At 39.0% G+C, this 14,662-nt stretch overlaps 2 protein-coding genes and 1 long non-coding RNA gene across 8 annotated transcripts; 2 read left to right on the forward strand and 1 right to left on the reverse strand.

The window, feature by feature from the left end:
* Positions 1 to 421: 421 nt before the first annotated feature.
* On the forward strand, positions 422 to 3,035 carry LOC112279821 (putative pectinesterase 14). Its single transcript, XM_024514563.3, has 5 exons — positions 422 to 1,529; positions 1,647 to 1,818; positions 1,951 to 2,157; positions 2,248 to 2,483; positions 2,630 to 3,035. The coding sequence occupies exons 1-5, from the start codon at positions 1,129 to 1,131 to the stop codon at positions 2,778 to 2,780; spliced, it is 1,167 nt and encodes a 388-aa protein (XP_024370331.1). The 5' UTR covers positions 422 to 1,128; the 3' UTR covers positions 2,781 to 3,035.
* A 3,839-nt stretch (positions 3,036 to 6,874) lies between these two features.
* Positions 6,875 to 9,050, forward strand: LOC112290249 (succinate dehydrogenase subunit 6, mitochondrial). 3 transcript variants are annotated; one of them, XM_024536356.3, is made up of 3 exons: positions 6,875 to 7,102; positions 7,276 to 7,467; positions 8,346 to 9,050. In XM_024536356.3, the coding sequence occupies exons 1-3, from the start codon at positions 6,893 to 6,895 to the stop codon at positions 8,583 to 8,585; spliced, it is 642 nt and encodes a 213-aa protein (XP_024392124.1). In that variant the 5' UTR covers positions 6,875 to 6,892; the 3' UTR covers positions 8,586 to 9,050. The 3 variants fall into 3 exon arrangements, with proteins under 3 accessions (XP_024392124.1, XP_024392132.1, XP_024392138.1); XM_024536364.3 differs by having other exon boundaries at positions 6,980 to 7,102; positions 7,242 to 7,467; XM_024536370.3 differs by having other exon boundaries at positions 6,980 to 7,102; positions 7,245 to 7,467.
* A 1,711-nt stretch (positions 9,051 to 10,761) lies between these two features.
* Positions 10,762 to 12,990, reverse strand: LOC149989829 (uncharacterized). 4 transcript variants are annotated; one of them, XR_016499999.1, is made up of 3 exons: positions 12,623 to 12,990; positions 11,925 to 12,025; positions 10,762 to 11,796 (listed from the first exon to the last, which is right to left on the reverse strand). It is a non-coding gene; the product is annotated as an uncharacterized LOC149989829 (long non-coding RNA). The 4 variants fall into 4 exon arrangements; XR_016500016.1 differs by having other exon boundaries at positions 11,925 to 12,224; positions 12,623 to 12,926; XR_016500025.1 differs by having other exon boundaries at positions 11,925 to 12,185; positions 12,623 to 12,863.
* Positions 12,991 to 14,662: the final 1,672 nt, after the last annotated feature.

Below are 14,662 nucleotides of genomic sequence, written 5' to 3' on the forward strand. Positions count from 1 at the left end.
AGTTCATGTTTCATGGCATCCATCCCAAGCATTAAGAAGAATAACAGCTTCAATTTCAGGCTGCCAACTTAGAATCCACTGCATGGGATACTGTCAATTCCAACAACATGAACAAGCCTAGAAGTCTGATAGACTCATGAGCTGTTGCTGAGAGTAGTCTAAATTATGCCTTTACTGTAACAAGTGCAGTAAAAAAGTCAAGCAAATTCGAGGTGAATATTTGACTTTGTGGGGGTTTAGGAGTGATGCCATGCTCTAGGTTTGTACCTCTGTTCTACAGCACTCATTTTACTGAGGACCTTTATATCAGCCCTTTTGACAGAAGATCTGGAGAGTCTCCGATGTTACAGAGCGAGGAGTGTCATTGAATGGGTACCTTTCGGACCATGATTGCCTCAATCTCCCCTGGCGGATGTTGGATTGACCATAACCAGAGCACCCAAGGCTTAGTTCCTTAGCTTTCTTTATGATGCGGAGGCCGCTGCTTAAATGCGGTGTTAGCTGGAGGCTGAAAGCTAGTTATAGGTCACAAGGGGTCAAAGAAACGATTGAGTGTGTCATCCGGGATATGTATCCAAATCGCAGTTTTCGAACTATGGTGCGAAACGAGATCTGAATACATGCTAGTTTGGGGAGAGGTAGTAATACATGCCGGGATCATTTCTTGGGGCCCAGCAACGTTGCCGTTTTAATGAGCCTTAAGCAATGTCGCGGGAAGGTTCTAGAGTATCTGTTTGGCGTTTGGTCTCGAGTGTGATACTTATAAAGTCTGCACTGGGATTCCTGTCTTTTTCTGTTGTGGCGCTAGTCTAGTTAAGGAGGTCATGCACATAGCTCCGATGTTCCTTGTGAAGATCTAGCGGTCACCCGACGACGGCGTCTAGGTTGCTTATCACAACCCAGTCTCGTGTCTATGCGGCTGCTCAGAGTCGCAGTTCATCATCTGATGTTCAACATGCAGCTCGGCATTGTACGTTGCGGTCGAGAAGCCAGGCATACCTGAATCTGTTCTAAGCAGTCTCTGACCTTGATTTACCTCACTCCATGTTGGAAATATACCTTCGAGTATTCGTTGGTTGAATATCGAGAGTGCGACAGGGGTGGAGTTGGTAATCGCTAAGCATAGCCATGGAGAAGAAGGCCCCGAGGAGAGATGCTGCATGTGTGGTAGTGATTATGTACATGACAGCAGTGTTAGTCTTTTGTTCACCTGGCCTCGTCCAGGGTAGAAGTCCGTTGAAGAATCGCGCTCTGAAGAGTGATATCAAAGTTCCGGCCACCAAGGATGAGGTAGCTGCAGAGTTTCTGAGCTGGGTGGCATCAGTGGTCACTGACTACGAGAACAAAACCTCGTCACAGACGAATTCTCCGAGTAGACTTCCAAACCTTGGTATTAAAGCAGAACCACCAATCTATTATGTGGATCAAGCAGGATATGGGAACTTCAGAACCGTTCAGGAGGCTGTGAACGCTGTTCCTGAGGGCAACTCAATGCGCGTCATCATACTCGTGAAGCCTGGCATTTACAGGTAGGGTTCTATTCGTCGTTCTAACAAGGATCTATTTGCTAGTTCGAGGAAACGCGTAAGTAAAAGCCTAAACCAACTGACTGGACCTCCACTCTTGACATGCGTGACCTGCTGCAGAGAGAGGGTGAACATACCGAAATCCAAAGGATATATAACTCTGCAAGGTTCAGGGAAGGAGTCGACGAGTATAGACTACAACGAGAATGCTGCTTCAGCTGGAAGCACGTATGACAGCGCCACTGTTGCCGTCTTCTCTGACTACTTCGTGGCTAGGGACATCAGCTTCAGAGTAAATTTTTCTTTCCATCTAATTGTACTTCTCTTGCATCCAGAGATCATGAGTCTTTGAGGTTTCAAGAATAATGTGAGCATTCGAAGTCATTTAGAACTTTGCACTTAATACAATGCGTTGTGGTCACAGAATTCTGCACCAGCTCCACCCTCAGGAGCGGTGAACATGCAAGCGGTGGCACTTCGCATCACAGGCGACTGCGCTGCATTCTACGGTTGTGGCTTCTACGGATCTCAGGACACGCTCAATGACGATATGGGGCGTCACTACTACAAGAACTGCGAGATAGTTGGATCCATTGACTTCATCTTTGGAGATGCCCAGTCTCTCTACAAGGTGAGTAGCCAAGCTCGTCAATCTCTTAGGAGTTTTCATGATGAACAAACAAATGTGCATGTGTGTTTAATATAGAGACGATTGTTGCAGGATTGCGCATTGAATGTTAATGCGGCCACATACGGATCCGTGACGGCACAGAAGCGGGAATCCAGCAGCCGAAGAACCGGATTCTCGTTCGTGGGGGGCAGCCTCCTCGGATCTGGCCAAGTGTATCTGGGACGAGCCTGGGGACCGTACTCGCGCGTAGTTTTTGCTTTCACATTCATGCAGGACATTGTCATTCGCGAAGGCTGGCACAACTGGAACGATCCGAACAGGCAGCGGTAACTTTTCGAACTCCACTATGACCAGTGAATTTTATTGTCATGGTTGTTTACAAGCATCATGGGATTATTAGGTTGAGATGAAACTGGTCTAAAGCTACTTGATGACTGAATTTAGCTATGGACATGCTTGGAGTGTTGCACAGGACGGCGTATTACGGGCAATATAAGTGCTTAGGTCCCGGTGCAACGGAGAATGGTCGAGTTGAGTGGTCTCATGAGCTCACAGATGCCGAAGCGGCTCCCTTCCTCTCTCTCGCGTTCATTGATGGCCAAGACTGGGTGACCGAACCATAGCGTGCAACATTTGCACTTGTATCAACGTACTTTGAGGAAAAAAAAACATAATAATGATTCATCTTAAAATAGGAATTGCAATCACAACCGTGGAGCTCGCATGTGTTCAGTAGATTGCGCAAAGAGCTCTTCAAAAGAACAACTTAAGCGCGTTCAAAGAATATCAGAATGATTGTTTTGCTGAGGCAGTGTGAACTGCGGAGTGTCATAGAATTAAAATAAAATCAAGCTAGGTCTTGTAAGTTGCTGTGGGAATACTTCTGTCATGCATCTTCCAGTGTGCGCATATTATCCAAAGATCGCGTCAGTGTGTTGCCTCTGATATTTTGTATGATATGAAAAAAATTCATCCCCTTCAGATTTCTGTTGTCTGATATGTTTGCTGATTGGGATTGGTCGAACTTGGACTTACTACAGTAGTAATGAGTCAGCGAATTCCAATTTTATTGACACGGAGAGTTGAACCCACCCACGGCTGGTGGTACTGTGCACGAATTCGACACAGTACTGTTTGAATTCGCCAGCATGAAAAGAGTTAGCCACACTGACAATCTCAGTGTGGTTTGTGGGAGTGCACCAACAACTTTCTGTTGGATCGGTGTAAGTTACGGCACAGTAACAAGTACAACACACGGTTTTAAACTTGCTGGACACAATCATCGGCTCCAGCAGTGCTTACTTGTGGACCAAACCCCTTGACATGGCAACGTTGTGTACATCAATTGCTGGATGTAACAATGGGATATTTGAAAGACACCAGAAAGTCATGGTAGACTCCATGACTTCATGGCTTCATAGCTATTGTAAGGTGTCCGACACTTACAGATCAGTTCCAAGTTGTGGCGATATACGAACGAAGATATCTGTGCGAAGATGTGATGTTTCGAGCTATGAAGCCACTGCTACTGATCCCAACTGAGGCGCTGCCGAGCGTGAAATAATTCGTAACAACCGCCGTGTCGTTCCAGTCGATCAAAGACTAACCAAACCCTACTCATGTGATCCAAGGGTCGGTACAAGGAGGATAACCTTCTTCCCGTGTTTATCACACCCGATGAATCGCCATTGAAATTTAGCACTGTGGACTAATAATCCCCTTCCCAAAACCTTTCGAATTCGACTCTGCGCCTGGAATACCCTGGATAAATTTGTAACGTATTGAATTAAGCGAGGTACACATCTCAGTGAATTGAGTCAAGTGCTTCTGTAGTGCTGCGGCAATTGTGAGGATTCACAGAGTGTCCCGTAAACCATCGTGAGGAGCTTCTGCTTCGTATCCACAGCGAGGAGTTCCTGGTATGGGTTCTGGGACGAGTTCTGATAGGAAAGCTGGTCTCGACCTCCATCTGGCCTGGCTCCTGAGTAATTTCCGACCTTTAGATAGACTACGCTTCAAGTCATCTATTTTCTTGATGATGTTTGTTACTGCTTTTTGTTCAATCACTTGCAAACTAGAAACGTGATTAGTAGAATACCTACAATGTTTGTTTGCCAACTACAATGATCTTAGCACATAGTAAAAATTTGATATCATTTTTTCAATCAAGTTTAGATCACCTCTAAGAATCAAATAATGTTCTTCAAATAGATTGTCCATCACTTCTCTCTAAAAATTGGCTATGCCACTTTATACTCCTAAATACTTACGTTGTTATAATATATGTTATTTTTTGAAGTATTTTGAGAAGTGTTTTAAAATATTCTATTATTTACAATTAAAAAAGAATAAAAAAGTATAAACATCATTAAAATTAATATGTTTTCTTAATGTAAAAATTAGAACCTCTACACCATTATTATTATTATTATTATTTTAAAAAATGAATACAATATCCACATTGTTTACAATAAGATTGCATATCTAGTCGTGCAAAGCTCAAGTAGAGATTTGTCTTTATTGCTTGGCTAATAATCGTATCTATTATGGTGGCCTCTTTAGTCCTACTAACACATTTTGTACTCCAAAATAGAGCTACATGTTTTTGTTGCAACTTCCCAAAGTGCATGCAGTTTTGATATAGACTATGGATCGTTTGAGATCTTTGTTGACATGTTCAAGATTAAAAGGGAGTTCTTTCAAGTTGATTGGATTTCTTTTGCTTGATCAAGCCTCGGTAAAGTTCCTTCCTAATCAAATTACAAATTCTAGTAAATTAAGTGTAGATATATTATATTAGAAATTCAAATTATGGTAGTGAAATTAGATTATAATGGTATTTTTTGGATAGTGGCCTTTGGGAGTTCGTAGAGTCCTTAATCTAGCATATAATAATCTACAGCTAGGCTTTTGAGTTGTGAAGGCTTTGTGGTACTATCTTTCTACTAAATTTTATCTTTGTAAGAATCTACGATCATATCTAGTATATCAAATCTAGGCTTCTAACTTTTGAGCTATGTGTGCTTGTTGAAGTTTGGCCTAGGCTTCTTATTCTATGTAAGGAAATTATCAAATAAGTAATATTTTACTGCTCTAAAATGATGTATGCAAGGTTTTCATGAACTTATAAGTCATTCACTTTCAAACGAATGCCATTAGGATGCTTATAGATTGTCTTCTTTCAAAAGATTGTGCATGTTGTTTATAGTGCCTCTCATACATGTGCTTTTGGTTTTATTGTCACTAAGCTACTAAGATTATTGTTGAAAAACTTGTTTGGCAATCTTATATACTTGAAATTGCTTGTTGTCATGATTCCTAGTATCATTCAAAAATAGTCCTAAATATTGACCAATTACCACAAATATAAGTGTTTTTGAATTCTATTGTTGATAGTGATGTTAAATGCCCTTGGATACAACTTGCAGCTTATAGCAATAGTATAGAAAGCAAAATCCATTGTAGCAATACTTCTATCACTCCTTTATTTAAAAGCGATGGTATCTATAATCGACAACATAAACAAGTTAGATGTAGTTATTCTAAGTTTTGGCTATTTAACAGGCTACATGAATAGCAAATAGTGGGTGTTGGTTGAGTTCTACAATCTGAGGTGCATTTGGTGCAACAAATTAGCATCCACTTTTGCAAAAGTGACCTTCATCTCCAAAGCTGATGGTACAATTCCTGTCGAGGTAGATGTCACCTAGAATTTGAAGCTATCTGGTTGATTTAATGAACCTTACTTCCCCTTTACAATTGTATTGTATGTTTCAAAATATGTTGAATTTGTGATTTGGTCTATGTGAATGAACAAAAAAACCTCATTATTTCTCAACTTCAAGAATTTGATAATTCCACCTAGTATTTTTTCTAACTAAACTATAACAAAAATATTTCATATGAATCTAAAATCTTTTCTAATGATTTGGTATACAACAAGTCAGTCTCCATTCAATATTTAGGACGATAAATTCTTTATTTATCTTCAAATAACATAATTTGGTATCTAAAAAAAATTAGTATTTTTTATTTTTTCTCATATTAATTTAATTCAGTTAGACCTAAAAAGTTTGTACAATGACTTTGTTCATATATCTAATCTTGTGGTTATAATATTATTTTTTTTTATAGAAAAGAACATATTATTTTTATAACTTATGCATGGTTTCAAATATCAAACTCCTCTATATCAAAAGAGCACTAAAGACATACCTCAAACCCTAGTAATAAATGCGCATTTTCTCCTTTTTAAAAATTCTTTAAATCTTACACATATAAATATTTTGAACTAGTACAATTAGGATTATTTTGAATTTGATAAATTCACTTCATAGATATTTAAATTTATAAATTTTATTAAATAATCATATTTAATTTAAAATTTCAACTAAATATTCAGAGAATTAACTTATTTATTCAAAAATAAATACATATCTTATTCTTAATTTTTTTTAAAAAAAATTATGTCTTTGTATAGTGTAATATCATCCACAAAACCAAATTTGAAATAAGAAGCTACACATACTCAATATTCCCCAAATTTTTCTAAATATGACACCCACATCACCACTTTTTAAATAAAGTAACTCACACATGCAAAAGATGGAGAAAAGAACGCATACCACGTTCCCATGTGTACAAGAGAACGCGCACTATCGTCAGCTTCAAAGCCGCGCGATGCCGCGGTGATGCCGTCATCCTGCCGCAGAATGCCTCGTAATGCCGCTGAGTGATGGTGGCGCGAGGTGACGCACAATGCCGCCGAGAAAGTTTCCAAGCACTTGTGGAACTTGCCCACGGCGATTGCTGTCAGTGCGATTCATGGAGAGGCAGTTGTCTGGATTTGCCAGATTCTACCCTTTTGTTGTGCTTGTGCATGTGCGGCACACACGCATACCTCACTTTGTTGCCTTGCCTTGGAGGAATCGATCGAGCCCACAGGGTACTACGCCATAGCCTGTTTTTTGTTGGAATTGTCGAGAGCTTGCGTGTGGGTGCTTTGGTGATTGTGGGTATCTCCGTTTCAGCTGTGAAGAATCTTGAATAGTGGGAATTGGGTTTGGTGTTGAATTGTCTTCTAGAAGTGCTTGAGAGTGGAATCCGTGTTGGAATTAGCTTGCGATGGCGGAAGATAGGTACAAACCCTGGTGGGCGATTGACAAGGCCGCATGGCGAGAGGCTTTTGAGCCGTTCTTTAAGTTCAAGAGCATTTCGGACCACCGTGACACGCCGTTGCCTCCCTGGAGCGAAGCCGATGTGCAGGAGTTCATCGATTCTGACCCTGTCTACGGCCCTCGGCTCAAACAGGTTTTCCTTTCGTCTTTCCTTTCCTAGTGTCCTGTTCTTGCAGGAATATGGTTTTCATTTTCACTTCGTCTTGGCGATTGCAGAAACCGTGTCAGCATGTCTGTTGATGCTTAAGTATTGTTCGAAACGTTTATTGAAATTGACGTCGCGCGCTTGCGAATGTGCTGAGTTTTCTCTTCCACAATTGATACCAGGCTCTCTAGGGTTTCCGACTAAGTCAATTGCCGCGAACTCCATCATCGTGAACACCATTATGGGTGATGTTGTGTTCTCGTTTTCTAGGTTTTATGAGTCCTGACGTTCTTCAAGAATGTGCGACGGAACTGTTCACTATCTTGTAGGATTGTTGAGGGTTCTCGAGCTTGTCGATGTTCTTCTCATGCAGGATCCACTTTTACGTTGAACCTTATGTCTTGGATTATAGAATTGGATTCTTTTGTCTCTGCACTTGTAACTGCAATGGTGTATCGTCGTTTATTTCTTTAATCTATATTTGTTATCTGCCTTGTTTTTGTGACACCAGTTTTCCAACTTAATGAAATTGGTATTGTCGGAGTCATTTGATCAAGGTTAATCGCGTCTGCGAGTGTCACATTTAGATTTGTTTCATTGTATTTGCGCGCTAAAACTCACATGTCTGGAACACAACTGCACCCCTGAAATGACAAAGTACCTTCAACTCTAGATTCTACTGAAGGGCGACATATTGTCCTGCTATGAGTTCCATGACTTCTACCTGTTCAACGGCAACTAATCGAGCCTTACTAGAATGTTAAGCTGCATTTATTTGATTTCAACAGCCAAGCCAGCAGACAAAGTTTGGGTTTATCAACAGTTGGTGTGAAACCTGTGTTTAATGACTGGTTAATTTGATACAGGTGAGGCAAGGAGCCACTATCGCCAATTATGGAGCTCTGGTCGGAGGTCTGGCAACAGCAGGTGTTGCTTTTAGGTACTCAAAAAATATTCCTGGAGCGTTGGGTGCCTTTCTTGGCGGGACAGCCATGAGCTGGGCTGTTGCCGAAGAAGGAGCTAATTTTGCATTAGGACTTTACAAGTTCAACTGTATGGACGTAAACCTCAAGTTTCTGGATTGGTGGGAACGGAAGCAAGGTTGAGGTCTCCGCTTTGGAAGACGCTACATTAACGAGGTTAAGAGTCTTAAACACAGTACCGATGGACCTTGACATTTTTTCATAGCCAATATGAAGCAGGTTCATCACAATGCAACTTTTATCGACTACTATATCCGGGTATGAACTGGCTTTACTTCCGCAACTGAAAACTGGTGTTGCATATGTGCATGGATGGTTGAAGCTTACAAAGGAGGACGTAGACAGGATTCTATGTATTGCACACAGTTGAAAAAAGTCAAACATTGAGTCCTTTAAGAACACTTGCAGATATAACACTGTTTATATTTCATTGCTAACATATTTTGAACTCACGGCGATGCTTCTGCCGCACTTACCTTGCGGTTATCTTTCCAAGGTTGCAGGAGTAACCTGAACAATCTGTTGCCTAGTTGCCTTTTCGTGATGCACGAACATTACAAAAATTAAAGCACTGGATTTGGTTTTTCACTTCTTTACTTTTTTAAATATTCAAATTGAGTTACCCATGATTCCATTTTATTTTATTGTATACATTTGTATCTACACATATTACAACTAATGGCTCACACAAGCAATGATTTGTGATTTTTAATTCGTTTTTATGAACTTGAATTTCAGATTATAGTCGTTGTCTTAATTATTTTTATTTTATAAACAACACAAGGTAATTATTCTGGTCTAAACCTAGTTGATTCAAATTAAAATGTGGTATTTATAGAATATTAGTTTAAATCAAGCTTAATTGTCAATGAATATTTATAAAAGAATGTATGCAATTGTAAATGTTTTAGGCTTTTAAACATTAATATTATAAATATCAAGTTTTGTGTAAAGGAATCTAATTGATATTAGTATTGTGTGCATGGGTGTAGGTGTCGAGAATGTCACTTATAGAAATTAAAAATCCAAGATTAGATCATGTTAAATAAAACTATGTGATGTTTTGATATCAAAGTAATAAAACTATTTATAAAAATAAAAAACCCAAAATTTAAATAAAACTATGTGATACTTTAATTTTTAAGTAAAAAAAACTATGTGCAAAATAAATATGATATTACAAATTGTAATCAACAACACTCTTTTATACAAAAACGCTTATATATAAGCTATTCATAAATTACATTAGTCAAATTCTTATTTGTTATATTGTCATTTGATGTATTTTATCCAATTATTAAGTAATTTTGTATATAATGTTTATTTTTTAAAATTTAAAAGATATGTAAGATGAAGTATATTAATTATATTTTATTATTTACTCATGTCAACTTTCTCCAAAGATTTTCTCCAACAAATCCTCTTTATTTTATGCCCACAAATACTTTACCAGGGAAAACGATGTGAAAAGACATGTTCATTCAGGTCTTGAAAGAAAAAAGATAAAATTTGATATTTGTTTTCATGATGGCAGGGTTCGATGCTAACCCTAATTACAGTAACCCTAATTTTTCTGAAGTCCATCTTGTATCTTCGCCCTGGATCCATGCGCGTCGTCCCAGACTCGGAGCTATCTTTCCTCGTCAGACGGAGGCCATGTCGATCATCAATCCATTAAAGTTGATAGAAGAAAAGATATGCTGGTCGCAATATTGTTGCAACTCTGCTTCCAGGATAACTGGTTAGTTTCCCCAGTTTTTTTGTGATCGATCGGTAGTTAATTGTGGTTTTTCGGTTGTTTCCTTTTAGTTGCGATCATGCACAGGGCTCTTAGAAAATTTGAAATGGGACTCGAACGATACTCCTAATAGTGGCAGTCCTCCTCGCGGAGTATGTGATTGATTGGAAGTCTGTATTTCCATTAGGTTGACGCAGACGAATGATCGGAAACGCGAAATCCGTCACATGCAGAATCTGGCTAGAAGCACACAAATGCCCTAAATTCTACGCTAGGGATGCGCTATCCGGAATCGTAGTAGAGTTGATCTTGAACCGCGGGATACAGCCTATGACAGAGCGTGTTCCTTCATGTGCCTTCTGGTGCATGGCGTAAAAAACAGGCTATTAACCGGACTTTATTCTGGGAAGAATGTTGTGGACTTGCTTTGAAAACACATCACAACTCAGTCAGTCAACCAGGAATGTGATGAAGAGGAATAGAGGGTTAAACTTGAGAACACAAGACGATTGGAAGTGCGAAGTTAGACCGAATTAGATGCCGCTCTCTGCAATGTAGGGATACTGTTAACGACACTTCCATTGTATTATTAGGTTCTACTTTGCGTCACTCAACAGTCTTCATGTCTGTCCTAGCTTTTACTGTATGTACAAACGATTGTAGGAGATTCCCTAATTTGTTGTTCGGATCTAGTTTGCGAAGACTTTTTGGTTGGTCTTCTTTGTTTTACGAAATTGTAAAAACAACGTTCCCCATCGAAATGCTAACGATGTAAATACTGCTTATTCAATAGCTGTACTTGAACCCTCCTGCTGAACGTAGATTTTAAAACTCTCTATTCATATTGCACAATGTTTGAGACTTCCAAACTAATCCGATTACCACGCGATTGCTGATTCAAGCTATTTGTGCAGAAGTAGAGACAGGTAGAGACGCTTCACCGATTCCGACAGTTCTGAACTATACATCAATTCGTGCACGTCACGAGGAACTTCATCGCTCCCTTTCAGTAACTTCTGCGAAGTTTTGTTTCATAAGAGCATGAAGATTGTGCAAATTCTGGTGTACTGCAAGGCCTGCAAGTGCGCTAGAAGGCCCTAAGAGGATTTCAAGGTAAAATAGTATCCTCCTTTCTCTCGTTTGTGGTCTTTTCTTTAAACTTGACTTTTGATAGAGAAGCCTTGAATCCAGTCCTGTAAGTGAGTGCTTCATTTCTGAACCTGGCTGCCTCAATGTTGAATGAACTCGAGTCATTTCTTGAAGACTCTGAGGAAGGTCACTTCCAAGCGACCTTTGCAAACTCGCAATTGTAGGGTAACTTACATCCACATGATCAGATGCAGATGACCAAAGTACAATAGTATACTAACTGTTACTACTTTGCGGAGGAACTTCACGTTTCTCAAGAGCCCTAACCTCCAGAAAGAAGGAATGGGTGCTTCCTCGTTAGTTCTGGAGTTTTCGTATGCGATAAATGCTTGATTTTCAAGTAGAGGTTGTTCAATCTTTTCAGGAAGCTTCGTCTCCACGAAATCTCTCTTTAAGCCATAATCTAGAAACGGAGGTCCCTGATTTTCAGTTCTCGCCAACGCTTTCCTGCTTGGATGATGAAATTCATAACATCGCATTAAGGGTTACGCATCTCTCATGACTTTAAGCATATATATTAGTACGGATCCAACAGCAATTCTTGAGAAAATCTTCCAGTAATCATATGTCTTCACCTTGAAGAACCAATCCAAGATCGAGGTGCTCGCCGGGGTACTTTTGGCCATCTCACCCAAAAATGCCAAAATTTTCAACTTTTCGTAGGTGGGAGACCACTCTGCATGGTCAAATGAGGTGCAGCTGTAGCAGTGTTTGACTCGCTTGGTTGAGAATAACAATCTTAATAGATGAGGGTTACGTCCTAGGCATCCCTAAATCATAAAATCCGACTCTCGACAATTCAACCGTTCCTCGTGCCAGCGCCTAGGGTGTCGACTCTGTACAGTCTCATGTAAAGCGGCGGAAGATATAATTTCCTACTGATTTAACAAAACGAGAAAGCAGCATTCAACAAAAGTATCTTCAATAAACAACAAAACGCGAGTGTACTTGACGCATCAGCAATCATTTAAGAGAAACAACGTGGCTCTTACAACTCATTAAAGGCATGAACCACAAAGTCGTAATGACAAATTCAATGTGACAGAAACCCTTCACTCAAGCCTCACGTAAGCTATGAGATGACACGGAAAACAGAATCCCCGGACGATATTTTTTTAGCTTTAGTATGTAAAACCGGTAACAAGACAGTCATTCGCTGTTGATTCCAACCAAACCAAGACAACACTTTGAATCGCAACCCAAAACCCCATTAATAACCGTCATTTCAAAAATTGCAACTGCGATTCTCATCCCAGCCGATATCGATAAGTACCGTCTGACACAGCGTTCCCGATGCTGTTAATCTGAGCATGCGCGTTGCGCACACCAACACCGCATGAAATCCGACACATTTGGCCACCATTGTTCCGCGCAGAGAGTGGACTTCCTCTGAAACTCAATGAAACCGTTCTCTCGTCACATTCAACAGATCGAAAAGACGCCAACGATACGGACACAGTGGACCAATGCCTCTAGAGATTACCGGTACAGACAAACCCCTTCACATCGATCTCGAACCCATCTCGAACCCTTCTTTTAGACTCCTTTACTCCTCGATCGTCAGAGTTCCGCCGTCACTACACTTCACAGCCTAGCTCACCCTTCAAGCAAATTTGGGCCCACCACCACGAGAAGCCATTCGGGTTTCCTGAACCATCAGTCGTTTAGGGTTTACCAATTCATCTAGGCATTGGGGGCTTACCAACATATCAAGCTATTAGGGGTTTACCAATTCATCAAGCAATATGGGCTCATTGATTCTTCAAGCTCCTAAAATTTATCTTTAAAGCTCCAAGATTATAAAACACATTATTATAATCCAAATAGACTAATAAACCATTTGGACTAATTCATATAGATTTTTCAATCTGTAATTGATTTATCACATAAAATTGTATACTACAATAGACAACTATCTACAATCTTAAGTTGTAGGTCTCAACTTTATTCAATAAATCATGCATTGTAACTATAATTTGTCACAAGCCAAATAAAGTTATTTTTAAATTTAAAAAAAGATCAAAATTTTCTTTATACAAATCATCTTACATGCATATATGTATTTATTTACACACTAATGCATTGTAAAACATGACTGAATTTTCTTAAAGATTTAAAATCCTTCTAGTCTATAATAACACAAATTCCATCACAAAGTAGGACAAAACAAATCAAAATAAAACTAAACAAAAGTAAACAAAATAGAACATGAAAGACAAAAGAGAGCAACAGAACATAAAATAGAACATAACAGAAAATGGAAACAAAACTTTACTAAGAAAAAAGGACCAAAGCCATATCTGACCAAATGACTCAATTGGCCTCAAACAATCATATTTATACTATGTCAACATATCTTGGAACTTTCTAGAAGTCTCTAATAGTAGGTCCGATCAAGATAACCATCATTTTCAAATATTTTAGAGATACGCTCCACCTAAATAATTGCCTTTAATTTTTTTAGGATGTTTTGTAGTGGATCCTATATAAACCACCAACTTGGTCTCAATTCTAAAAACTTCTAAAAACTTTCTAAAAATGGCTCCAATTATCTATTTCTATGTGTCAATAATACAATTATCTTATCTACATCATGTTATAATTAATCCTCCTCTATTAATACGAAACGTCCTCGTTTTTCTCGTAATAATACTTCCAAATTGTTTCTTGGCAATTGATGAGATTCTATATAAGTTTTCATGTAGCATTGTAGATGAAATAGCCTTTTCAGAGGACCTTACATTGATGTTGCAGACATCCATTGCTAGAACGAAGATAGTGATGCTCTAAAATGTAGTCTACTTCATACTTTTGTTGGTCATTAATTACAACTGGTGGTGATGGTAGTTGGTGTCAATTTGAGAAGCATCTTGATTTAGTATGAAAGTCCTTGAGGTCTAAAGTATAGAAGATTAGATGGACCAAAATATGTGGCGGAAGCTCGAGGCAGTATGTAATATTAGAAATCACTACAAAAATGCGGAGAGGTCCAAGCCACAAAGGCGTTAGCTTACGGACTTGGATTAATGTAGCAAGTAGAAAGTTGGTATTAAAAAGTAATACCTAGTCACCCTCTTCAAAGGTCTTATATTGCCGATGGTTATTTGCATACTGCTTCTATTGATTATGTGTTATAAAGAAGCAATGTTGTGTTTCTTGTAAGATAGTTATAAGCTATTGTAAAAATTCTTTTATTTTGGGTTGTTGGTGTTGATGAAAGAATAGAGAGTTGTTGATATAATCGGATGCTGACTAGTGTTAAGGAAGAATGGTGAATGACTAATACTTGCTTGAATACTATCATTATAAGTAA

This window comes from Physcomitrium patens, chromosome 1 (genome assembly GCF_059467195.1).
Source record: "Physcomitrium patens ecotype Gransden chromosome 1, ASM5946719v1, whole genome shotgun sequence".
NCBI classification, from domain to species: Eukaryota; Viridiplantae; Streptophyta; class Bryopsida; order Funariales; family Funariaceae; genus Physcomitrium; species Physcomitrium patens.